Source organism: Panthera leo, chromosome B1 (genome assembly GCF_018350215.1).
Source record: "Panthera leo isolate Ple1 chromosome B1, P.leo_Ple1_pat1.1, whole genome shotgun sequence".
In the NCBI taxonomy this organism is placed as follows: Eukaryota; Metazoa; Chordata; class Mammalia; order Carnivora; family Felidae; genus Panthera; species Panthera leo.
In genome coordinates this window covers 114,950,462-114,976,970 of record NC_056682.1, presented here as the reverse complement: position 1 = coordinate 114,976,970, position 26,509 = coordinate 114,950,462, and the positions used below count along the sequence as shown (strand labels likewise).

The following is a 26,509-nucleotide window of genomic DNA, read 5'->3' as shown; positions in this document are numbered from 1 at the left end:
GTATGTTTCTAGTGATAGTTTTATTCTGAATTATAGATCACCCCTTTCTGCTTCTTCATATTTTAAACAATTTGTTACTGCAAGCTGGACTAGCACATGATTTCTTCTAAGGAGTCTGAATTGTGTGGTTTTCCTTTAAAGTGTCAATAGCTCCATTCTAGCCCACAGGTAATTTACTGGCACTTCTCATTTTTTTGAGGCTTTTTTTTAACGTTCATTTATTTTGAGAGAGTGAAAGAGAGTGCACAAGCTGGGGAGGGACAGACAGAGAGGGGGAGAGAGAGAATCCTCAGCAGGGTCTCACTGTCAGTGCAGAGTCCGATGCAGGACTTGGATCCCATGAATTGTGAGATCATGACTGGAGCTGAAATTAAGAGTCGGATGCTTAACCAACTGAGCCACCCAGGCGCCCCTTCTGAAGTTTGTTTTTAATGTTTTTGGGCATGTCACTCTAGCTTTTTGTGCCAATTATCAATCAGTTGTCTCTCAACTCCAAATTCACCCTTCAGTACTTGTTCTGAGACAACAGATTGAACTCTTTTAACACTATGCTCACTGTAAAGAAGAAATGCTTAGTTTTATCAGTAGAGGGTATCAGAGATACCCTCTATTGTAGTAGGAAGGGGTTGTCCAAGCGGCCTGTATATGGAGGATACGGGTGGCACTCGGGCCCATGGACAAGCCCAAAGTACACAAGCCTTCAACGACCTCAAGCCCTAGCCTGAGGCCAATGACCACCTCATTGCTGCCCCCCTAGTGCAGACACTGGTGCATTCCAAGCCTCTCAGCAGCAGTAGCTTTCTGAGTCCTGCCATTCACCCACCCACCAGCCTGTGCTCACCTGTGCCCCAGAAGGTTATTTCCTGCATCCACCTCAACACAGCTATCACACTCTGTGCACTGCTCTGGCAGCAAGAGGGCTCCCTCCCAAAGTCCTGACCCACTCAGCACTGGTCTGTCAGCCTCAGCTAGCCTGTTCATCAGAGGGTTGTTTCCTGCTTTCTGGTTTTTGTGAACCAGTTATGGTCCAGACAGTCCACTGAATTTCTCCACCATGTGGTGGGATGAAACCATGCTTTCTCTTTACTTATTTATGGGGGCTGGGGGGCAGAGAGAGAGGGATAGAGAATCCCAAGCAGGCTCTGTGCTGTCAGTGTGGATCCCAACGCGGGGCTCAATCCCACGAACCAGGAGATCATGACCTGTGCCAAAACCACAAGTTGGACACTCAACCAACTGAGCCACCCAGGCACCCCTAAACCATGCCTTTTTCAATGAGGTCTGAAGCCCAGCTTTAGGGAGGGGGATTTCTTTTCTAAGTTTATCTCTACTTTTGTAATCTCCCTCAACCCTAGGGTACCCTTCAGAGTTCACTTTACATTTTTATAATTACTCTTCTATTGAAGTCTAGTAATTCTTTAAACTTCCCCTGTTCAAATTCTACCTAATATTGAGGTCCAACAATTATCTCACTTCACTTTCAAATAAGGTTTGAGAAGTGTCTTATCAAAATTTTACACAGACTATGGACTACTTAGAGTCAATAACTGTAGGTAAAATAGATATCTGCTCAGAATTTCCTCCCAAAGTACATTGTGCGGGCTAAGGTTTATTCAAATCTTTAATTTCTATATTGTAATCCAAGTCAGAATTAATTAAGTTTTGCTGTTCAATAGTGTGAATAGGGAAGTAGTTCATAATTCAATTATAATTGACTCAAATTACATTTATCTATGCAAATATTAATCCTATAATGCCTGCTCCTTGCCACCCTCATAGATTTACTAAGATATCGTGTGACTAATGAACCAAAAGATTATTGATGGACACAAACCCAAATTATACATCTCCATACATACTATTTATATTTAGGCAGACGTGGGTGGAATCTAAGTGATCAGCAGGACGCGGTGAGCCCAGCGTCCTCGTACTCCGCCATCTTCTCTCTCTCCCCACACACAATATTTATAATGTAAGTACCTTGGAATTGCTCTTGTCCCATACTGCTCATCCCAATATGTCCATCTTTCCCAGAAAAGTGTCACATATCCATTTATTTTTCTCTTACCCATTTTTAATTGACATCCCTTTTGACAAACATAAAGTCCATTTGTTCCCTGACTCCATTAGAAAAATAGCAGCCATCACCTATCCCCCTACTCTCAAACCTGGCAAAGATTTTGGTAAATTTTATTTTCAGGAGTTTCTGAAACAAAAAATGAACAAACTTTCCAAATTTAAAATTATATTATCGGGGTGCCTGAATGGCCCTGTCGGTTGAGCGTCCAGCTTCAGCTCAGATCATGATCTCATGGCTCGTGGGTTTGGGCCCCACATCAGGCTCTGCGCTGACAGCTCTGCTTTGGATTCTGAGTCTCCCTCTCTCTCTCTCTGTCCCTCCCCTGCTCGCTCACTCTTGCTCTCTCTCAAAAATAAACATTTAAAAAATAAAAAATAATAAAAAAATAAAATTACATTATAAAAATATGTAACTAAAAATACCACCTCTTATAATACCACAACTCCTACCTACACCATCCTCTCCTGCCCTAGTTGAGAAATCCCACTATCCCAGAAGCCTAGCAGATTAAGTATGTATGTCCAACTTTTCTTATTAAGAATATTGAGAATAATAAGTAGAACAATATATGGCCAACTTAAGTGACCTATTTCTTTATATATTTATACCGACATTTGCTTTTAGAGAAGTGTAATAAATTTTATCAAAGTCAACATTCCATATAGCAAAACTCAAATACTCAACTGGTTTATAAAAGAACATTAGGCACAGAAATGATTTTCTTACATAAATGTGCAAATTTTCTTTTCCAGACTATCAAAAACGTACTTATTTTAATAGTACACAAAAATTCTTTAGAAAGTCAAATCCATGATCTACTTTTGTTGGGTAAAAAGACTACCTTCATTCATCTCATGAATTGCATGTTAAAATACCCCTCTCTTCTTTGTACGTTAATCACTCAAATATTAATCTATTTTCTTGAAACTCCCAAATCATAGTGGCTTGCCTCCTGATTTCTCAGCAGTAGGCATCATTTTAAACTCTTCAAGTGACTGGAAAATCTAGAGAGACAAATGAAAAAGGAGGTTCATCCTTCCCATCATTAGATTCTGGTTCTAATGGCTTTCTATCTTAATGGTGCAACTAGTACTCTAAATGCTTCTACCAATATCTATTACTCTGTATGGTATTGAGTCCTGACAAGAGTCACATTTCTGATGTACAATGCAAAAATTACAAATTCTACTTAGATGTTTCATTCTCCAACTTGTAATTATACACAACTTAGAATTACTCTCACACAGTCCTCAGAGTTGAAAGGGAGTTTTGACTGTGGAATCCAAATCCTTCCTTCTGCAAATCAAGAAACTGAGATCTGACATTCAAATTACAAGTTTTTCCAAAGGTCCCCTTTTTCACAAGGAATCTCAGCTGAGTCTTCGAACTAATACAATTCAAATGTAAGAGATGTATTTGTTCAGAACCATAAGCAACCAAACTAATTTTATTTATAAATAATGCTGTCCTGGTTGAGCCCAGCCTTGCGGAGTGGGAGGATTGGGGAGGGGAAACTCTCCCATGGTGGGTGGGAGTAAATCCACCATGGCCCAGATTGCCCCTCTTGCTCCTGCCTGTCAAGCCCGGGGTCCCAAAATTTGCTTTTAAAAAGAGACCAAAGAGCTTGATTTGCTTCTGCCTCTCCACTCTCTCAGCGAGTATTATTTTAAGGAACCAAAGGTGGTAAGGCACTGGAAAACATTTCATGAAGTCCTTTACCAGGTCAGAGAAGATCAAAACAGGTACCAATTACTGAGCTCTTCCTAATATGCTAGTCACTGCACAAAGTGTTTTATAAATATTATCCCATTTTATATATACAGCACATTGATCAGTTACTATTCCTGTTTTATAAATAAGTACACTGGTAACTTAGAGAGTTTTAGTAACATGTCCAAGGCTGCAAAATGAACAACTCAGAGATCAAGTATTATTCCTGGGCATCTCCAGCCCCCAAATCCATGCATACCTATTCTTACTGAGCCCTTATACCGTGTCAGGCCCTACAGTAAGATGGAACGCCAGCAGAAAAAAATTCTAATTAGCACTGTATTTAGGAAAGAAACAGTGTAGATTACATAATTGCAGGAAACCTCGGAAAACCAGACTAACAGACAATATTAGAACATGATGCTGCTTTAGTAAGAAACCAGAACAGATGCTGAGCAGAGAATCTATAGAAAAATCAGGAGAAAAAAGGGATTATTTTCCACCATGAAAAGCATCCTAAAACACTTATAAAATTTAATGTCTCTGAATTAAATTAGTAACTTCAGTTATCAAGAAACTAAATATAAGCTAAAAATATATAAAATATCAGACTATACAGATCCTCAAAATTATTATTTTTTTTTAGGTTTATTTACTTTTGAGGGAGAGAGAGCGCACACAAGCGGGGAAGGAGCAGAGGGTGGGGGGTGGGGGGGGGGTGGGGGGCAGAAGATCCAAAGCAGACTCTGCGGTGACAACAGCAAACTGAATGTGGGACTTGAACTCATGAACCACGAGATCATGACCTGACCCCAAATCACATGCCCAACCAACTGAACCACCCAGATGCCCCTCAAAATTACTTTCAAAATAAAAATACATCAACAGATTCTAAATGTTTTTGTGCAACAGACCCCACATCTACTTATCCAAAAACCTGAAATCCAATTTTTCCCAGCTTTATTAAGATATAATTAGGGGCGCCTGGGTGGCTCAGTCGGTTGGGCGGCCGACTTCGGCTCAGGCCATGATCTCGCGGTCCCTGAGTTCGAGCCCCGCGTCAGGCTCTGTGCTGACAGCTCAGAGCCTGGAGCCTGTTTCAGATTCTGTGTCTCCCTCTCGCTGACCCTCCCCTGTTCATGCCCTGTCTCTCTCTGTCTCAAAAATAAATAAAACGTTAAAAAAAATAAAAAAAAAAAAAGATATAATTGACATACGACACTGTGTGAGTTTAAGGTATACAACAGGATATATGTACATTCTGTGAAATTACAATTAGGTAACACATCCCTGTGAAAAATCAAAAACCCCAAATGCCGAGCTTTTAAAACTAATTTAGTCGTAAAACCCGATCAAAACTGACATGAAATTAGTTACGGGCTCTACTGATCCCACTCGGTGTGAAGAGTCATTCACTACAGAAATATTAATGTGCTTTATATCCCAGGAGAATTAGGTAATACATGACCCCAAAGATTCTGGATAAGAGACTGTAAGCCTGTGTTGCACTACTCTAGAAACGTGAATAATATAAATGAGAAGACAAAATTATCAGAGACCCCAGAGAGGATCAAAGTTTATAATTAAAATTTGGGAGTCTATGGCTCCTATAATTAGGCTCAGATCTCAAGAAGTAATGTCCCTTTAGGTTGCTGGAACTCTTAGAAGTGCTTACAGGGAGAACAGATGTATATCCTAACAGACATCCTACTTACACTGCAGATCCTGGTGCGAAACACAAACTAATTAAATAAACACACTGGCATCCAGGTGGCAATATGCTCCTACTGTCCCCCACGTAGGGCATCTGCTCATTTACACAGAAACAGTTTCTATTAAGGAGTCATTTACTCATGCATGGATAACTTCCACAGCAAAGAAAAATCGCTACCTCCAACTGTATGTTTCCTCCGAAATTCGACTGGTTAACCTCATCCAAATGTCTTAAACCAAGGATGTAGCTATTAGCTGCACACATTCACATTCCATAATACATAGGACTTTCAGCACTCTCATGCATTTATTTATCCTTCACAAAAATGGATTTAGTATTTTGTGAGATAGGACAACCACAATTTCCTACAGTCAATGGATACCTCACAAAAATGAAAATGCACGCACATAACACCTTTTCAGCATTAGAAAAGTAACTCTCGCTCCACATGCCTCCCCCACCCACCCAATTCCTAAAATGGAATTTAGGAATCAAGCCATTAAATCTTTACAGACTGGAAAATCAGGGACATCCTGTTGATAACCAAACAGGCTTAACAGCTGCTCATTGCTCTAAAAAGCATTTGTGCTAGGGAAACAAATCTGGTACCAATGCCTTCTAAATGACCTACAGAAAATGATTAAAGGAAGAGTCATTGTTTTTATTTTTTTATTATTATTAGTTGGCAAATAAGCATTACTGGCAGACTTTTTCCTGATGTCACTGGAAAAGCTACAAAAAAATGAGTGTTTTTTTAATTACAGAAAAATTTTTCACTTAAGGCTGTGAATAAGCCAAATAAGTCAAACACTCAAGGTGGGGGGGGGGGGGTGGTGCACTTGCACTTGAGAAAAAGAAATAGTTTTCTTAAGTCACTCAATCTAACAGTTTACACCCTGCCAGGTCGTAAACAGTAAAACATTTAAGGGGTTTAAAATACAAAGGTGTTTACTAGAACTTCTAGTTTGTTCTTTAAAAAGTTCAGAAGTTAAAAACTGCCCCTTGCTCAGGTACCAGATCAGTGCTTCCTGACAAGAGCCACACCCCTTAGCTTATAACTAATACTCCAGATAGAGATCTACAAGGCAGATACAACTTTAAGGTGCTTTTATACTCTTCTAGAAAACGTGAGAGCTCTGTGCAGGCACCTGACTTCTTTGCCCTCCCACCCACTGGCAAAGCACAGGCCCCTTAGGGACTTCCGGGCAGCAAGGAGCTCTGGAGAAGAGAACAGCAGGCCATGGAATCAGGCCACAGTTTCAGCACCACTCTGCAGTCATGCTGGTGAAAGATCTGACTCACTTTTTGACCTAACTCTAGAGAGGCTCCTCTAAGCCCTCAGTGTCCTTCCATGTACAGCTCATGTGACCCAGCTTTAGCAAAATTCTTGCCAAGTCAGGTTAGCCAAAACTCTCCATCCTCGACATGTGATCAAATTCTTCTTCCTCACCTGCACCCCCCAACCAAGTGATACTGGATCAGGTGGCCTACTTTCAGCAAGAATCCTGCGACGTCTGCTTAACTGAAATCATCCCTTGCTCATAACTTCTGATGTTTCCTCTTGGTAATTTTCTATCCACTGACCAGCCCCCTCCAACCACCTCCCCACCCTTTCCCCACTACCACCCACTCTGCCCTTTGGCTGTCAATCCCCACTTTAGCAGTATTCAGAAGTGAGCATAGTTTTATACTGGACTCTTTTCCCTATCGCAATAGTTCCTGAATAAAATCTGCTTTTACCACTTTACTGTCCCACTCTTGATGTTCTCTGATGGACCACCATTGCTACTTGGCCTCTCTGAGCTTCAGTAACCTCATCTGTAAAATGAGAACAAAGCTGTCTCATTGAGTTGTTGTGGGGATGAGGTTATACAATGTAGGCAAAGAATCTATTCAGTGTGACAGACACACACCCAGGCACTCAAAAAGTGGTTATTTTCATTCTTTTTATTATTTATTTTCATGTTATTTATATATTATCTCAAACACCAAAGGACATTCCAAACCAAAGGACATGAAGTCTGTTCCAGAGGAGGTCACCCCTCCAAAGCTGAAATTCTAGGACTTCACACAGATTGACAAGTGCCCTGAGGTATAGGCAGTTCCCATGATGTGGGGACAGAATCCTAGGGGTGTTGAGAACTTGCAGCAAAGCAGTTTGTTATTGTTTTTAGTAAAGACGGTTGATATTATTATCATGTGCTGTCACCAACCAGGCAATGTATTAAATGATTTACATCATCCTATCCACTCCTAACAACAACAACAACAACAACAACAACAACAACAAAAAGACAGGCAGATATTACTAATACCATGAGGCAGGTATCATAAGAATACAAAGAGCAAGGGGCGCCTGGGTGGCTCAGTCGGTTAAGCATCCGACTTCGGCTCAGGTCATGATCTCACGGTCCGTGAGTTCGAGCCCCACGTCGGGCTCTCTGCTGACAGCTCAGAGCCTGGAGCCTGTTTCAGATTCTGTGTCTCCCTCTCTCTCTGGCCCTCCCCTGTTCATGCTCTGTCTCTCTCTATCTCAAAAATAAATAAGTATTTAAAAAAAAAAAAAAAAAAAAAAAAGAATACAAAGAGCAAGAATACAGATGGACAAAAATATCTCACAACCCACAATTCTAGGCAGTGATGAACAAAAAATAAGTTTGAAAGCCACTGTGTACAAGTTCCTCTTCCAGTGAACACCAGACAGGGCCATCTGACCTCACTGTTTTGGGACTCTTATAGGATGATTTAAGAATTTATTTCCAAACTCTTTTTCAAAACATATGTGGCCACTTATTTCAAAACATATTTTGGGGTGCCTAGGTGGCTCAGTCAGTTAAGCATCCGATTCTTGGTTTCAGCTCAAGTCATAATCTCATGGTTCATGAGCTCGAGCCCTCCACAGAGCCTGCTTGGGATTTCCTCTCTTTCTTTCTCAAAGTAAATATTTAAAAATATATATTTTAACAATATACCACAAAATTAAAAAAAAAAAATTTGTGGAAGTTATAGTACATGGCCCTGGACCCAGACTATCTATAGACTACTCTGTGATCTAGAAAAGTTTATTAACAGCTCTACCTCAGTTTCCTCATCTGTAAACTGAGAATAATCATACCTACCCTCTTAGTGTTACTAGAAAGAATAAGTTAGCTACTACACATAAAATCCCTGAAATGTTGCCAGGCAAATACAGTAAAAACTCAGTGAAAATGAGCTATTATTATATTCCATTTCTCAATCATTGTATATAAATACAACTCATTTCCCACTTCTCCATTTCCTCTCCAGTAAAACTGGCTCAATAAAAACATTTTTGAGGTTGGCTAAGAAGTAGTAAAGTATTATAAAATGTGAGGCTAAATAGGCTAAAGGAACAAACAGGCTAAAATGGAAGAGAAGAGATAATCATGTATAGTGAGGACATAACTTATTTTCTCACTTGGAAGAGTAGAATGGTACAACCACAAGGGAAAACTGATGCACAGCATGTGCTGAAGCTGAACAAATGCATACCCTATGACCCACCAATGCTAGCCCTAGGAATATACCAACACAAATGTCCATGAAAAGACATGCACTTAAAATCCTCATACTAGCACTATTTTTTTTTTTATGTTTGTTTATTTTTGAGAGAGAGCCAGGGGGAGGGGCAGAAAGAGAGGAGGACAGAGAATCTCAAGCAGGCTCCACACCATCAGGGCTTGAACTCACAATCTGTGAGATCATGACCTAAGCCAAAATCAAGAGTTGGATGCTTAATCAACTGAGCCACCTCCAGGATTATTCTTTTTTTTTTTTTTTTTTATGAAATTTATTGTCAAATTGGTTTCCATACAACACCCAATTTTTTTTCCAGCATTATTCTTAATAGCAAAGCACTGGCGACTGCCCAAATGCCCACCAACAGAATTGGGTGTAGTCACACACAAGTACGGTAGTACTTAGTGACTGTACTAAGAATAACCACACACAATGTGAGTTTCAGAAACACAATGTAAAATGAAAGAAACCAGACACAAAAAAAGTATATACTGTATGATTTCAGTTATAAAAAGGCTGGACTGGATGTTGTGATGCAACACTTGGGTCCCCCCAGGAAAAGAGGACTCTTTCCTAGCTTCTGGGAGAGGGGCCAACACACACCCAGCAGCTGTCAGCCTTCTTCAGAAACTGCCTCTGCAGAAAAGAGCAACAGTGGCCAAGGGCATGCCCCTTCCCTGGGCAGCCAATCACTGGTCAACACAGGGGCGTCAGTGACTATTTCTTCTGCAACATGGAACATCTCTGAGGGCCTTTCCATGACTCCATAGGGTCAAATCAGGCTTCCGCTAAGACTGAATCACAGCTCAACTTTTCCCTCTACCCAACCCCACTCCCTTCCTCTCTCTCTCCTCTTCCATGAGCGTTGATCCCAAGGGCTCTCCCTAATACATTTCCTGAACTCTAACCTTGCTCTCAGAGTCTGCTTCCCAGGGTATCCACACTTTGGCACAAGCAAATTGGACCCACGATGTAAGAAGTGAGGATAGCAATGACCACCTGGGGGAAAACAGGGAGGGAACAGAAGGACAGGAAGGACAGCATGTAGGGTGCAGATTAATAGTCTTTGTTTTTTAAAGTCTGGATGCTGGCCGTATAACTGTTCAAATGGGAGAAATTCATTGAACCATACATCTGTAAAATGTGCGCTGCTTCCTACGTATGCTACACTTAAATATGAGGTTCAAATAAAATAAGACAAACTAGAAAACGACCTGGAACAGACCCTTTAAAGAACATTTAGTCCGACCTCCCTGTGCACCAGTTAAATAATCATTTATTGTGCATTTAAATGTAACCCAGAGAAGTCCAAAGAAGCCTAACCTGAGATTACAAACCAACCAGTGGCAAACCACAACCATGCCCGGACCCCCCGACAGCAGGCTTGTAGTGTCTTCACCAGACAATGCCCCGACAGGTAGCCACAGGAGTCAAATCTGAGGCCAAGGAAGGGCCTGCTGCAGCCAGCTCACCAACAAGTCAGCTATGCTTGCCAAAAACTCAACCCTTAGATAAGCCAAAATGCTAGCTTGCACCCCAAATGTACCTTTACATACCTTCACCTTTGAATCTTCCATAAGAAACAGCCCAGGTTCTGAAATCAGAAGATGTAAAAACCTTTCCGATGTAGACAAAACAGCATGCTTCCATCCTCTATTGTGTTCTCTCAAGAAAGCATAATCTGTTTTTACCATAGCTGGCTGTTTTTACTATTTATCCTCTCAGCCTCACCTTTTTAAAAGCAATTTTTGGTTTATTTAAAATGTCATCTCTCTTCCCCTTTTACATAAGGACAAAGAAACGAAACACAAAGAGGACAAAATATATCCTGGATTGGGATGGTAAAGCCCTTCCCTTTCCTAGGTAGCCTATTCCTGACGCTGGTCGCTTGGGTCACTCCCATTTTCAAAACCACTCATCCAAACTCCGCAGAATTTCAGACCAAATGATTCCTTTAAAATGATAATGAAGACAGCACCAAAGGAAAGGGTGTGGAACTACTGGAACAAAATTCGTTATTTTCTCAAAAACAATTTAATCACTCTTTGAGATATAAGAACTAAAGGTCGCAGTGGTCTCTAGGAAACTTAAAGGGCGATCACTGCCCCATTTTCACGAACGTTTGATACCAACAAAGAGAGAAGAATATGAGGAGTTTTATCTACTGAAGTTCCAATGCATTATTTACATTGGATCTAAGAAGAGAATCAAATACATTTTAATCTTTCAGCTTTTTTGTTATGATTGTTTTATCTTTGTTGGTTTTTCTTGGATAAAGAGTAAGAGTGTACAACCCCACAACTAAGTTCCAATGAAAATTTTTAGGCTTGAGCCTAAACAGCCAAACACGCTTGGATTTCCTAAATGTTTTTGGAGGAAGACATCACAGAATATACACAAATTATTTAGATCTTTTTTAAAAGGGTTTGCCTCCCAAGTAAATATAAATAAATTGATAATGTGCACTTCATCTTGAAAATTCAACAAAAAGCTGGCTAGGAATTTGCCACATACTGTTTCTTAGGTCATTCATTGATTTTTTCATCCATTCAACAAAATTTTTTTTTGAATGCCTATTCTGCCTTGAAGCAAAAACCTGATTAAGTGCTCTTCTATATGTATGCTCATAAAAAGATCTCAAAACATTCTTTTTGCCCACTAAAGAGAACTCCAGAACCCTCCTCCCACCAAATATCAAGAAGTAATTTTGGGGCACCTGGATAGCTCAGTCAGTTAAGTGTCTGACTCTTGCTTTGGCTCAGGTCATGATCTCACAGTTTAGGAGTTCAAGCCCTGCATCAGGCTCTGCGCTGTCAGTGCAGAGCCTGGTTTGGATTCTGTCTCTCCCTCTCTCTCTGCCCCTCCCTGGCTCATTCTCTCTCTCTCCCTCAAAATAAATAAATAAACTTAAAATAATTAAAAAAAAAAAATAATTTACTTCCTGACTCTATTCTGCTCCAGTCTTTTATAAACAGATGAAGAATGTGTTCTGAGAATTTTTTAAAAGGTACCATGCTTACCTTCCCACTAAAATACCTGTGGCCCTTCCAAAATTTAGAAGCTACAAAAATCAGACCAAATCTGTTTCCAGGGAAGAATGACACTACTTTGTTAAAGGACTAAGATGGGTATTATCAGAGCCCAGTCTGTAACCTAGCCAACAGTTTTAAGGGGTACCTCTGTCACACCTTCCCAAGCTCACTGAGCCATCTGTCTGCAGGGAATGTTCCCTCCTTCACAAAACTGGGACCAAAAGCCACAATAAGAGCAAGAGAAGTCTCTGTCTTCTTGTTCACAAGAAGGCTGCTTTTCTGGGACCACCTCTAAAGAACATTCCCAACAGAGCATGAGAGTACTCCAGGCAATGACTGGAACAGACCAACAGATCAGAGAAATATCCACTCTAGCTGTATTAGTAAATGTGATTTCAACTGTGCTGCAGTTCAAATCTTAAAAGCAGTCTACCTCAGTTGGCCCAGCGTACATCATGGGAGATGGGAAGATGGCCACCACTGTTGTTTCTGGATTCAGGACTCCTTCTTCCAGTACTGCAGCATGCTGCTTCATACGCCACATCAAAGGGACATCATCATCCTTGGTCCAACCCCCAAGAGGGTGAAGGAGAAGGACAGGGCGCCGATAGCCCCTCTCTAGAAGTTGTTTATGGGTATCCTGCATTAACAGAGCATGTCCATTGTGCACTGGGTTGCGTAATTGAAATGCAAAGACAGCATCTGAAAAGAGAATTTCCAGAGTCAAGAATAGTACTTTTCTAACAGATTACCTTCCAAAGGATAAGCAATTCTTCCTAAAGCTTGATGCTTAGGATTAAACAAACATACATGCCCACAATCAGAGACTAGTGAAAAATATATACTGCTTTGACCTTTTACTCCAAGGCAACTTGACCTCTACTTCTGCTATGTTTTTACTTTACAAATTTTACATGCCTGAGGATGTGTAATAGAATGGTCATGGATTTACAACAATTGCTTTCTGCATTCACGGGGAACGAGAATAATCACCAGACTTTCTGGTCCCAACATCCTGGTTCAGCTGCTCACAATGGATATAATTTCTTGGCCTATGCCGTAATTACCCACCAGGTCAATCCCTCCATAGTACCTAAGACACTGCATTATTAAAAGGAGACAGGAAGGTAGAAAAATTTATAGTTTAAAGAAGTTACTTACTACCCAAATGTGCTCATATACACTGATTAACTTTGCTTGACTAGAACCCTATGTTGTTTTGTGATGCCAGGTCTAGATTTTGTATTACAGTTTTTAGCAACAACACTATCCCTCACAAGAGCCATTGCTATCACCCAAGCAATGAAAACTCCTAGACTAATTCTGCTTACAACCCTGGCTTTACTCCCACATGGAGCTTGCTAACAGGCTATGTTCTTAGAAAGCATGGTTCTTTGGAGTCATAGAGAAATTTCACAGAACAGAGTGGTGAACCCAGTTAGAAGAGCTGTGTGTTTTACTGCCCTCACAACATGTGGTAGAGCATCAAGCCATGTTGGTCCAAGCCTGACTCAGAAGAATATCTTCCCCTCTTCTAACAACTGTAAGTCAAATCATACAATGTCTTCCCCAATCTGTTCTGAATTCTGTCTTCTATCATGATGACAAAAGGCCACAGGAGGAAATTTGTGGCACCTTACTTGACCAGCAGTTTGGGGTTTTTTGAGCGCGGGGGGGGGGGGGGGGGGGGGGGGGGGGGCGGTGCACACATCCTGTGATATTCCAAGATTTACAGCATTATTGTTATGCTTTGAAGTTGTTAGGTTACCTTTTATACATGAACAAGGCTGGTTTTCACCCATGAAATAGCTGATACAAGGTACAAAGAATAAGGAAGTCTTGATACAAATATATGAGCATTTAAAACTATTCTGCCTTAAGGAGATGGGAAGAGGGTACACACCTGAAAGTTTTTCTATCCTGAATTCACTTCAAATTTTGTTTTATATATGGATATAAAAAGATCCCCAAACATCCCTTTGACCATTAAGTAAAACTCCATAATTCCTCCTACTCTGGGAGCAAGAAGCAATTTTACCTCCTGACTCTATTGCATATACTCTAGTCCTTCATAAAAGGACAAATGAAGAATGTATATATTTCCCCACTTAGGAGATTACTTACTGCCTGACCTTACCCACTCTGATTCTGGCCTAAGTCTGGTCACTCACCTCTCTCCTCTCTTCCCTTCACTTTATGCTGCCCATTCTTTATAAACAGCCTGATCTCAACAAACACACTTAGTAAGCATCAGTGAATCCTCCTCCTGGGCCAATGGGAGTCACTGCACTGATAGGGAGTGGGGGGGAGACTCCAGACTCACACCTCAGGGAGTGGGGAGGACTCTGGGCCAGCACAAGTCTGCAGCACCACGGCCCAGGAGACCACCTGTTTGGGAGACTGCTTACATACAGCAAGGGAGAGCAAATACATAAATATAGTAAGGATAATGAGAGCCAGGATTCTCAACTGTAGGAGATGGTGGCGCCTGGGTGGCTCAGTTGGTTGAGAGTATGACTTTGGCTCAGATCATGATCTCACGGTTTGTGGGTTCAAGCCTGCATCAGACTCGCTGCTGTCAGCCCAGAGCCTGCTTCAGAACCTCTGTCTCCCTCCCTCTCTCTGCCCCTCCCCGACTATTAAAAACATTAAAACAAAAAACTGTCGGAGATGGAAGGCATAAATACGGAAAGGAGAAAGGCTAGAATAGACTATGTGGTACTGAATTAGGACTGAAAGTATCGGCATGAGCTCATGGTCTTCACCTATAAATGTGTGGGGTTGTGTGTGTGTGTGTGTGCATATACATATACACACCTCTTAGTTCTGTCCACTGAAAGGTCCTGCAAGCAACCACTACCCAAGGACAATGAGCAAAACAAAAGCCCAAATTTTCTATTCTAAATACCACTGGCAAAATGGCTGATTCTAGGGCTAGGGCAAGGCAAGTACAACATGAGCTGGAACATCTTGTGTGTCATAAAGAAAGGAAGTGCTCAGAAAATGAGTGGGTAGAGCAACCAGTATGACCCAATGACAAACCCCAATGGCCAACCCAGGACAAGTTAAACACCAACGTAAATAATAATGCTAATGATAGTAATGAATTGTAACCTACTGAGTAAAACAGGAATATGTGAGTCCATAAAGAATAAAATAAACAAGGGGCACCGGGTGGCTCAGTCAGTTAAGCATCCGACTTCGGCTCAGGTCATGATCTCACGGTCTGTGAGTTCGAGCCCTGCATCAGGCTCTGTGCTGACAACTTAGAGCCTGGAGCCTGCTTCAGATTCTGCGTCTCCCTCTCTTTCTACCGCTCCCCCGCTCATCCTCCCTCTCTCAAAAATAAATAAACATTAAAAAAAAGTTAAGAATAAAATAAATGAATAAACCAATGGGAGAGAATGGAATACTCTACCTTATGGCAGAAGGTCAACAAACAAATGTAGGAAGAATAACAATTAGAAAACTCACCGTTTGGCAGTACCTGGTTTTTGTTTGTTTTGTTACTTTCTATAATTTATTTATTTTTTTATAATTTACATCCAAATTAGTTAGCACATGGTGCAACAATGATTTCAAGAGTAGATTCCTTAAGCCCCTTACCCATTTAGCCCATCCTCCCCCCCCCCCACAACCCCTCCAGCAACCCTCTGTTTATTCTCTGTATTTAAGAGTCTCTTAATGTTTTATGCCCCTCCATGCTTTTATATTATTTTTGCTTCCCTTAAAACTAGTGGGTAAAAGTTTGATAATAGGATATTTATAGTTTCAAAATCTCTCTCCAAAAATACTTCTTAGTAAGTACAAAATTTGTTAACTTTACAGCAGGAAAACCTGGCAAACAATCTTAAACAAGAGAGAAATGTAAATTTTTTTTAAAAGTTAATCTTAAAAAAAAAAAGTTTAGGACCAATCAAAATTGTGAGCCACCAAATATGATGCACTGAGAACTCACAAATGCTTCCAGTAGGATCTCTGACAAAATTGTATAACCTGAATCTAATTGTGAGGAAACAGCAGATAAATCCAAACGACAGACATTCCACAAAATAAATGATAGGTACTCTTAAAAAATGTCAAGATCATAAAAGACACAATTCCAGACTGAAGTAGACTAAAGAGACATGACTGAGTCCTGAACCAGAAAGGAAAGGTGGCAAAGAAAAAACATGATTGCTGTTGTTGGTTTTGCTCTAAAGGACCTTCTTAAGACAATGGCAGCATTTGAACAGAGTATATGGGCTTGACAGTGTTACATCAATATTCTTTGCCAGACTTTGACAAGCATGCTATGGTTAGGCAGGAGACTGGAATTTTTAGGAAAGGCATGTAGACATACTAAGGGGTAATTAGGCATCCCCTCATGTCTACAACTTTCAGGGAAAGTGAGAACAACAAAGCAAATAAAGTATAATGTTAGTAGCTGTGGATTCTGGCTGAATGTACAGGAATTCCTGATATTATTTTTGTAATTTTTCTATACATCTAAAATTATTTCAAAACAAAAAGTTAAAAAATGTAAAAAATTATGACAAGAGACATATGAAGCAAATACAATGTGTGGACCTTATTTACATTCCGATTCAAACAAACTATTAAAAAAAGTGACTACAAGGAGGGGCACTGGGTGACTCCATCAGTTAAACACTAGACTCTTTTGGGGGGGGGGGGGGCATTTTATTTATTTTGAGAGAGACAGATACAACGCAAGTAGGGGAGGAGCAGAGAGAGGCAGAGAGAGGGAATCCCAAGCAGGTCCTGACCTGGGGCTCATACTCACAAAACTGTGAGACCATGACCTGAGCCAAAACCAAGAGTAAGACGCTTAACTGACTAAGCCACCCAGGTGCCCTAAACATCTGACTCTGGATTTCAGCTCAGGTCATGATCTCACAGTTTGTGAGATCAAGCCCCACTCTGGGTGCAGTGCATAGCCCCAGAGCCTGCTTGGGATTCTCTCTGCCCCTCCCCCACCTGCACACACACACACACACACACACACACACACACTCTTTGTCTCTCAAAATAAATGAACTTTAAAAAAAATTTCAAATTTGGGGTGCCTGAGTGGCTCAGTCGGTTGAGCGTCCAACTTCAGCTCAGGTCGTGATCTCACAGCATGAGTTCGAGTCCCACGTCGGGCTCTGTGCTGACAGCTCAGAGCCTGAAGCCTACTTCAGATTCTGTCTCCGTCTCTCTTTGCCCCTCCCCTGCTTGCGCTTGCTCTCTCTCTCTCTAATATAAATAAACATTAAAAAAAAAAAAAAAAAAAAAAAACCTTTGGGGGGCACCTGGGTGGCTTAATCGGTTAAGTGTCTGATTTCAGCTCAGGTCATGATCTCATGGTTTGTGAGTTCGAGTCCTGCGTCAGACTTTGTGCTGTCAGTTCAGAGCCTGGAGCCTGCTTCGGATTCTGTGTCTCCCTGTGTCTCTCTGCCCCTCCCCCGTTCACACTGTCTCTGTCTCTCAAAAAATGAATAAACGTTAAAAAAAAATGTTTTTAATTAAAAAAAAAAACCTTTTAATTAAAAAATTTAAATAAATAAATAAATAAATATTCCTGGCAAGAAACTAAACCCACTGTTCTACTGGTGGTTCAAGGTCCACACCAACATAAACTCACACTGTCAGATGGTGTTTGCAAGATGAGGGTGCGTTAGCACTGTGCTCATTAGCTTCTGTCCTCCTTAATCAGGAACAGGCATCTATCTTTGAATAGGGCCCCTGGGTGATATATCTCAGGTATGACCACTACATGCCTAGACTTCAATCAGATAAAATCTGATTTTGTAAAATCACCATTTGGCAGGATTATTTATACGACAGGATGTGCAAAAGGAAACATATAGAATAAACGGTCTCAAAGACACATATTTCACAGATCCTTATAATTTATTATCTGTGTAGGCTTTCTTTCCAAAAAGAATTAATCTAGCTCCACACTGAACATTTAACAGATAAAGTTAAGACAGATGACTCAGTAAAAATGCGTTAGCAGCATATGAAGGACTTTACTGCCAACATTTCTTCCAGGTAGAATTATTTCCTTACTATCTGCTCCTCAGAAATCCAATGACCGACCATTTGATCTGTCTGCCCATTTTTTCTTGCCAATATTACCAGGTCTCTCTTAAACTTCTAGTCAATCTCTTCTAACTATTTATCAATGAATTACACAAATGGTTTGAGCTGTTAGTTGCAGGCTGTATTTTCATCCTTACCATCATCTGGTTTGTCCACTAGAGAACTTACCTGGATGAACAATATAATAGGAATACCTGATCCATTGGAAGCTGACACCCCAGGATATTGTCCCAACTAACACAACCCCATGCATCACTATTAAATTTTCCTCCATCAATTTTCCATCAAGGATGGAAAAAAAATTATGAGCCACTATGGACCTGGGGCCACTAATACTTATAGCAACTGTCATTATTGCCTCACATCCTCATCCTCATTTTCTAAAGGACAATGATTTTCCTAACTGTCACACACAATGAGTGTCAAATATTTGCCTTTCTACTTGTAATTCTTTACGGCTTAGTTTAAGACTGTTTTAACTGTGTTTGAAAATGGGAGATGATCTACAAGATGGCTCAAATTTAATATTTATACTTCTGATTTCCATCTCTTTCTAGACCTCTGTCTCCATGTTCCTGGAAAAAGACCAGGAATTCTATAATCTTGACTTCTAGAAAGTACACTGTGAAGCTGCTGACACCACGCATAAAAGCAAACTTTTTCTGTAAAAAGCCAGAGTGAATCGTTTAGGCTTCACAGGCCATGGGGGACTCTGCTGTAACTATGCCAACCCTGCCAAAGTGGTGCAAAAACAGCCACAGACGATGGATAACCAGTGAGTATGGCTGTTTTCCAATAAAACTTTATTTACAAAAACTGGCAGCAGGCCAGATTTGGCCCGCAGACTGCTGTTGACTGACCTCCGATAGACAAATGCAATGTGGCTGAGAAGTCTACAGAGCACCGCAACCAAGCTGACTGGTGTGAGCCAAAGTGTTAAGAGAGGAAAGCAGAGATGTGTCTGGGGAACAGAGAAGCATTCACTTTGCCAAAGGTGGATATAAAACCTGGCATAAGATTATTACGTAGAATTTCGAATGCCAGGTTAGGAAGGATGCAGCGTACTCAACAGGGGCTGTGACTCAATCAGTCATGTTTTATAGAAAAGGGGTCTCCACAGGACTGTGCGGGATTGACGTCAGAGAAGGTACAGCAAGAAGAGAGACCACAGAATTAGAAGACTGCTGCTGAGGAGCATGTTCCCACACTTCCATGTAAAATAAAACTTCCACCAACTCTTCCTCACCCTTCATTTATTCCTCCCCCAGGATTCTGACAGGCTCGTCTGACAGACACAACCTACGCGCTGGGGAATGGAGTCACACTGTGGCAACAGTGAAGACAGGCGAACCCCTTCCCTCAGACCTCTCCCCATCCCGCACCCCCCATGCTTGAGGTCACCGAGCGCTCCATGTCAGTGGCTCCTGAATCTCCATCCTCTGACTACAACTCTCCCCTGAGCTCCAGATGGTCTCCCCGGCTGCCTCCTAGCACTCCACAGGCACCTGAGTCTCCACTCCTGCCGACCTCCCTGCAGGCTCTGTTCCCGCCCTCCTACACCACGTGCAGTCAATCAGTGATCACGCTGTCCCCAGATCTCAGCTCCACTTGCTCCATTACAGCTGCACACATCAGCCTTCACTGCCCCTTCACCAGACGCGCCTACGAACTGGTCCCCCTCCCCCATCCAGACTCTGCACCTGCCAGGGCAGCGAGAGGCAGGGAAGAAACCAGTTTGGGGACAGGACAGAAATTCTGTTTTAGAGATGCCTTCCTGAGGTAACAATGGTGAAACTGGTCCTACCCCCAGGAGCTTACAATCTAGTCAGGGGAGGAGAAGCAAACATTCACTAATCAGAGGAGAAGTGTATGATAAAAGGAATATAGGTCCTTCAACTCCAAAAGGACATGACTATATCTTTGTCTTCAGAAGATATACCTGGTGACAGTGTGAAAGATCAAGCGACGGAAGAAAAGAATGGGACTGGATTCATTTACTTAACCAATTCTTTCCCGTTGTTACTTAGTGAATATGAAACTCCTGCCAACTCCAATAGACACTTTCTTGTTTTAAAGGGTCCTGATCTGGGGTGCCTAGGTGGCTCAGTGGGTTCGGCTCAGGTCATGCTCTCACATTCATGAGTTTGAGCCCCGTGTCAGGCTCTGTGCTGACATCTCAGAGCCTGGAGCCTGCCTCAGAGAGAGAGAGAGAGAGTGAGAGTGAGAGAGAGAGTGAGAGTGAGAGAGAGAGAGTGAGAGTGAGAGAGAGAGAGAGAGAGTGAGAGAGAGAGAGTCTCTGCCCCTCCCTTGCTCATGGTCTGTCTCTCTCTCAAAAATAAACATTAAATTTTTTTAATAAATAAATAAATAATAAAGTGTCCCAACCTCTCCACTGCTTCTGACAAAAAAAAACACCATCCCCACGGCCTTCACAGTCTCAGGGCCTGCCAACCATGGCACCAACCTTTTCTAATTCATCTTCCCCTTGACCCTTTTAAGTAAAAACCATGAAACACTAAGGAAATTTGGGGGGAAAAATTGCCTACAAATGCACTATCCTAACGTAGCTGTTTTTGGTTGTTTTGCACAATCCCCTAGTTTTCTCTCTATACATACATTTTTTTTTTTTTTTTTTTTTTTTTTTTTTTTTTTTTTTTTTTACAAAGTTGTAATCAGATGTGTATGTTTTTTATTCTGTGTGGCCATTTCGGGCTGATCACTTGTTTCTGACATCCTGTAGTCCTCTCAGAGCAATAGGTTCATTGCTGTGTCCTATGAAGTGCTTTCTTTGCATACTCATTTGGGAAACTCACCCCTTCGCCTGGATTCAATTACTGTGTGCACACAGATGGCTTCTGTTAGCTGCATCTCTAATTCTGACCATCCAATTCATCAGTTATAGAGACTTATTACTGAAAGCATTTCAATACATAATGTTCACTGCTGTCCCCTCTCCTGTCAATCCTTCCACCTTCACTATTACTCAAGCCAAACACAGGTCTGGCCCCCAAAACCTATTCCTTCTTATTTGATGTCTACATAAAGGGACAACCCAGTAAAGCAAGTTCTCTCCCCTTCCCTCTAGTCCAGGAGCCAACACACTAGAAAACAAGTACAGTCTGATCCCTTTCCTTCCAGCAGGTGGGAGGGGAGGAACACAGGAAAAGGTTCTCCTTAGCACGTGCTGACTTGTGACAGGGAAAGGAAATGACAACCATTAGCTCCTCCTGGTGGTGGGAAGAGCATGAGCACTGACCCCCGGATTCATGTAGGAGGACGCAGGGTTGCAAATGCCACTGGGCGCAAAGAACCTGGCTCCGACCCTGCTCTGTGGCTTCTTAGCCCAGTGCCCACAGACAACTTCAGTTCTGGCAGCAAGGCTGTTCCGAGCAACAGATGAGGTGAGGAGCGTGAAGTGCTCCTGACTCCCAGTCACCCTTCCCCCAGATATCTCCAAACAGTGTTCACTGCCCAGCCCACAGTCAGAGCCTTGGTATGCATCCCAACCACTAAACCCAGAATTACAACATCTTCCTGCTTCCCTCCTTTCAACTTCTTCTCTGTAAAACTGTCCTACATGCAGCACTAATTAATAAGTCTCTCCCAGTCCCACTCGAGCTTTATTATCGGCCACTTCACCCCAAAGCTCTAATAATAGGCATTTCTGATTTTCCCTAAGTCAATATAGCAGCTAAACAAGAGTACGGACAGTAGTTCTAGAGTTATTAGGGAAGGCTGTGTGTTTAATGTTTGTTTTTGTGGGAGCTTTTTTGAAGAGAGTTGCAAGTAAGAAAGAGTTTGGTTTTTCTTCCTTCCTCTAGACCATCATAAATTACTGATCTTTCTTTCACTTAAACTGCTTAGAAGGGGGAAAAGGAATCAATAAGACAGGGCACTTGAGTAAACATGAACATATTAGTTAGCATTTTTCACAAAGTGATACTCTTATACCCCAAAGTATGGCAGCAATAAATTGTTTTCCATTCTCAAGCCTAGAAATGCTTTCAAATTATAGTTAAAAAAAAAAAAAAAAAAAAAAAAAAAAATTTGAATGTATTGCCAATTGGGCTCTGTCCTACTTGTTCTCCATTCTCCTTCCTGCCTAGTCTGTTGTGTGTCCGTGTGTGTATCTGTGTGTCAGGCCATGGGGGCTGTACTCCTGCCTCCATGATGTGGGAGACATTAACAGACAACCAGAGAACAGAGAAAGTTTGTGGGGGGCTCCTGCCCCAGCACCATTCTGCCTCAGCACTGTGATTCTGGCCTCCGTCCCCCTACAACCGGGGGGTGAGTAAGGGGATTCTGGCGACAGCCCCTCCTCACAGCTCAGTTCCTTTCACCCAGCTTCAGAAACACAGTCTCCTTCCAGCGGCCTCAGGAGGGGTAACACTACACCAAGCTGCTAATCACTGAAGGCCTCAAGATTCCTCCTGGGTTCCCTTAACCCTGACCACCCTTCTTCAAATACTCACTTTGTTAAATTATGTTGACAGCCTCATCTGAGTGTGCCTTGACCTGACTGACAGAGGCTCCCTGCACCCAACATCGAATTACGGTATCTCCAGTTCGCTGTCATTTATGGTCCAGAAAGTCTAGTGCCTTCACACTATCCGCTTCTGCCTCAGCCTTCTCATGTATTGTTCCCAGTTTTGTGTAAAATATCCACCTGCCGTCTCCATCCATTCATTTAAAATATAGTTTGTAGTTCAACAACTCTACAAAGCTTTCCCAGACTTCTTCAACACTGTGATACTATACTAGCCTGGAAGGAGTTATGTCAAATTTTTCTTATTGGTAATCCAATAAGAGAACAATATTCTGTGTGTAATAAATACTAACTGGCTCTCACTTAGGTTAAGTGAAATCCATTCTTCCTTTCCAAGACAGTGATCAACCATCAGTGACTCAAAGAACCTGCCCTCTGGGACTGTGTCACCTTGCAATCACTGATGTGGTTATTAAAGACTTCTCAATCCTTCCAAGCTACAGAACAGTCTCAAAGAAGCAGAAGTGATGATAATAATAATGAGCACAAGACAACACCCCACCATCAGGTAATCAAAATTCTTCTTCTAAGATGCAGGAAGGAGAAAGAGGGAGAGGTAGGAAAACAAACCCCAAGTAGAAGAAAAAATAAAGATCGCGTTTTCTCTCCTTGAACTATGTAGGAGATACAGGCACATCACCAGAGGACTTGTTAATGGCCTCCTAAAAGAGGGAACAAGAATTACGAAAGAAACTCCTGGTCTGTTGCTTGTCTTAATCTAAAATGGAAAAGTAAACAAAATAATACTCCACAATCTTTGTTGTCTGATGTAAGGATAATTGGCTCTCAGCTACTTTAAACAAAGTTGCAATCACTCATTATGCAACAAATTCTCTAAATGACCTAAAATGTTTGGCTCGAAAAGAAGAGCATAAAACAGATGTAATATTAAAGACTCCAATTATGAATAATTCCTTGATAAGACCCCTCATCAGTGCCAACAATTAATTTACTAACATGAATTACAGTTATGAATTCAAATTTTGGCAAAAAATTAAAGTAAATATGGTGTGGTCTCAGCACGCTTTCCATTAAACATGTTCTTATTTACCAGGAAAAAAAGCAAAGGCCTATATGTCTTAAACCATCAGATGATCATGGCTGCATATGAAATAAGATCCAATTCGAAGTGTCTTAAATAATTCACGCATTCAGTCTTTGAATAAGAAATCTGGATATAAAGGACTCTCTCTTACATTTCAATGCCAGAACGGACTTACACAAGGACCCTTAAATTGCTGACTAAAGAGAATGAGGTGCCATCACTGACCTACAGCAATCACGACACATTCCCCTATGACTGGCCCAAAGCATGTTAGCAAAAAGAAAATATATTATCGTACAGGCAGGCACCAAGTGTAGCATCCAGAAAAACATCTGCACACATAGTTTCAGTCATGCTTCAAATTCAGAGATGAGTGAAGTTAAGGAGGGGTGGGGGCAGGGGCCCTAAGCTCAGATACCCTACATGGGCCAAGCAGAAACTGTGAACAAATGAGGCAGGCTGGGTGGGAACTGCACAGCTCTGAACAGTGTGTGGCCTCCAGTTCTCCACTTATTTTGCACTCTTATCTCAAATATCAGTGAAGTACAGTAGAGTTTAAGAATAAACAGATATTCGGGGCACCTGGGTGGCTCAGTCAGTTGAGCATCAGACTTCGGCTCAGGTCATGTCGTCATTCTCACAGTTCGTGAGTTCAAGCCCCGCATAGGGCTCTCTGTGGTCAGTACAGAGCCCACTTCAGATCTTCTGTCTCCCTCTCTCTCTGCCCCCCTCCCGTGCATGCACGCATTATCTATCTCTCTCAAAAACAAACATTTAAGAAAAAAAGAATAAAAAGATATTCTTTCTCTAACCTTTACACAAATAGGTAAGACTAGCTTCAGACTCAGAAATTATGACACATTAACCTGTTACCATGTACCCTTTACAGTGCCGTAAGCAACTTATTTCACTTTTTAAAATAAAATATTATGTGTTAGGTATCACCTGCCCTCATTTTTACAAGTGAGGGAAGTGAGCCTTAGAGAGGAAAGTAATTTCTCAAAAACCACATGACTTCTGGGTGGTGAAGCAGGGAACAGCACGACTACCAGGACCTGGAGCTCACTGAAGCTAAATACGACTCATGAAACGAGTGCTCTTGCCCAGGTTCTGTAGTCACTTGAGAAGGAGGCTCCTGGTTAACAAATATGGCTCAGTGACCAGCTAGTTCCTTACAAAGCAACCATTTTCACCGGACTTTTCTCAGCCGTCTCCACTCCATTTCTACACAGAAAATATTTTAAAAGGCAGCAGCAATGCTTAGGGCTTAACCACTTCGGTAGTGGGTGAGAATTCATTGGTAGCATGATTGCAGGAATCTTCAGATCTTAAAAATGCCTCCCAAACTCTACAGTGAATGCTGGTCCCTGACATGGAAGCTTGAATTTGTGAGTGTGGGTGCACCAGTATAAACACATCATTTACCTACCTCTGTGTGAAAGATCTACTATTCACAAACTGTCAGATAAGAAAATCCCTGCCCCAGATAAGATAGGGTCATAAAGAGCAACGGGGCGCGCCTGGGTGGCTCAGTCAGTTAAGTGTCCGACTTTGGCTCAGGTCATGATCTTGCGGTTCACAGGTTCGAGCCCCACATCAGGCCCTGTGCTGACAGCTCAGAGCCTGGAGCCTGCTTCGGATTCTGTGTCTCCCTCTCTCACTGCCCCCTCCCACTCGCACTCGGTCTTTCTCTCCCAAAAATAAACATTAAAAATAATAATAATAAAGAGCAGCATCTATGGAGTCTACTCATACTAGTCCATTTCATCCTAATCCAGAAATCTGAAACCATTATTAACCTACTCTTCAACAACTTTTCCTGTTATCTCCTTTACATCTCTCTCTTATACACCATACGCTCCAGTCTTATTTATTAACGGATCCTCAGCACTTGGCACCTGGTATGAAGGTGCACAATAAACATTTGTTGAATGAACAGCAAACATGATATTGTTTATGCAGTGATATGTTAGATATGTAAGATATTCCAATATATAAAGCACATTGATAAGAGTGAATTACTCAATTCACTCTTCCACAGCTGTACTCAGCTTTAGCATATGAGTTTTATAAGACAAATAAAAGGTCAATCTGTAATTGGCAAAAGCATCTTCCAAATTACACCAATCTAACAGAACTACATAGGCTGGATTAGATCAACTACCTCTCCCAACACATTCCATTCTACATTTACTCATCATTCTCTTCCACACTTCAGTAAGTGTTGGAAAAAATAGAACATTCCCATCAAGCAGAAACTCCAGGCTAAGTATCATGTTAGATAATCAGATCCATGTCTTACCAGCATTCATATCTTTAAACTTCTGCTTTAGCTCAGTAGGAGTGAAACGATACTGATCAAGACCATCATTCCAGCGAATTCGGTCCAAGACTTGAAGATCTCCTCCAATCAGCCAATCTCCTTGTTCCATAACCATCTAATGGGAAGAAAAAAAATTTTTTTTAAAGAAAACAAGATCAAAATAAGGAAGAACATTTCCCTCACATGAGCTACATATAGTTGTAAACTAATCTTAAGGCCAATGATAAACATGTTTGGCTTATCAACTGAACGGGGATTAGAGACACATTAAAATTAGAATGTATTTGGGGCACCTGGATGGCTCAGTCAGTTGAGCGTCTGACTCTTGATTTCAGCTCAGGTCGTGATCTCATCATTATGAGACTAAGCCCCACATCGGGCTCCATGCTGAGCTCCGTGGACCCTTCTTGGGATTCTCTCATTCTCACGCGC

At 41.5% G+C, this 26,509-nt stretch overlaps 1 protein-coding gene across 2 annotated transcripts in view; it reads right to left on the bottom strand.

Moving 5' to 3' along the window:
- PAPSS1 (3'-phosphoadenosine 5'-phosphosulfate synthase 1) overlaps positions 1–26,509 on the bottom strand; it is a 101,976-nt gene that overhangs the window by 20,940 nt on the left and 54,527 nt on the right. For both annotated transcript variants that reach the window (XM_042935745.1, XM_042935746.1), the window contains exons 9-10: positions 26,057–26,192; positions 12,510–12,778 (exon numbers count right to left, since the gene is read on the bottom strand). In XM_042935745.1, the coding sequence (XP_042791679.1) occupies positions 12,510–12,778; positions 26,057–26,192 (405 nt within the window). The remainder of the gene's footprint in view (positions 1–12,509; positions 12,779–26,056; positions 26,193–26,509) is intronic.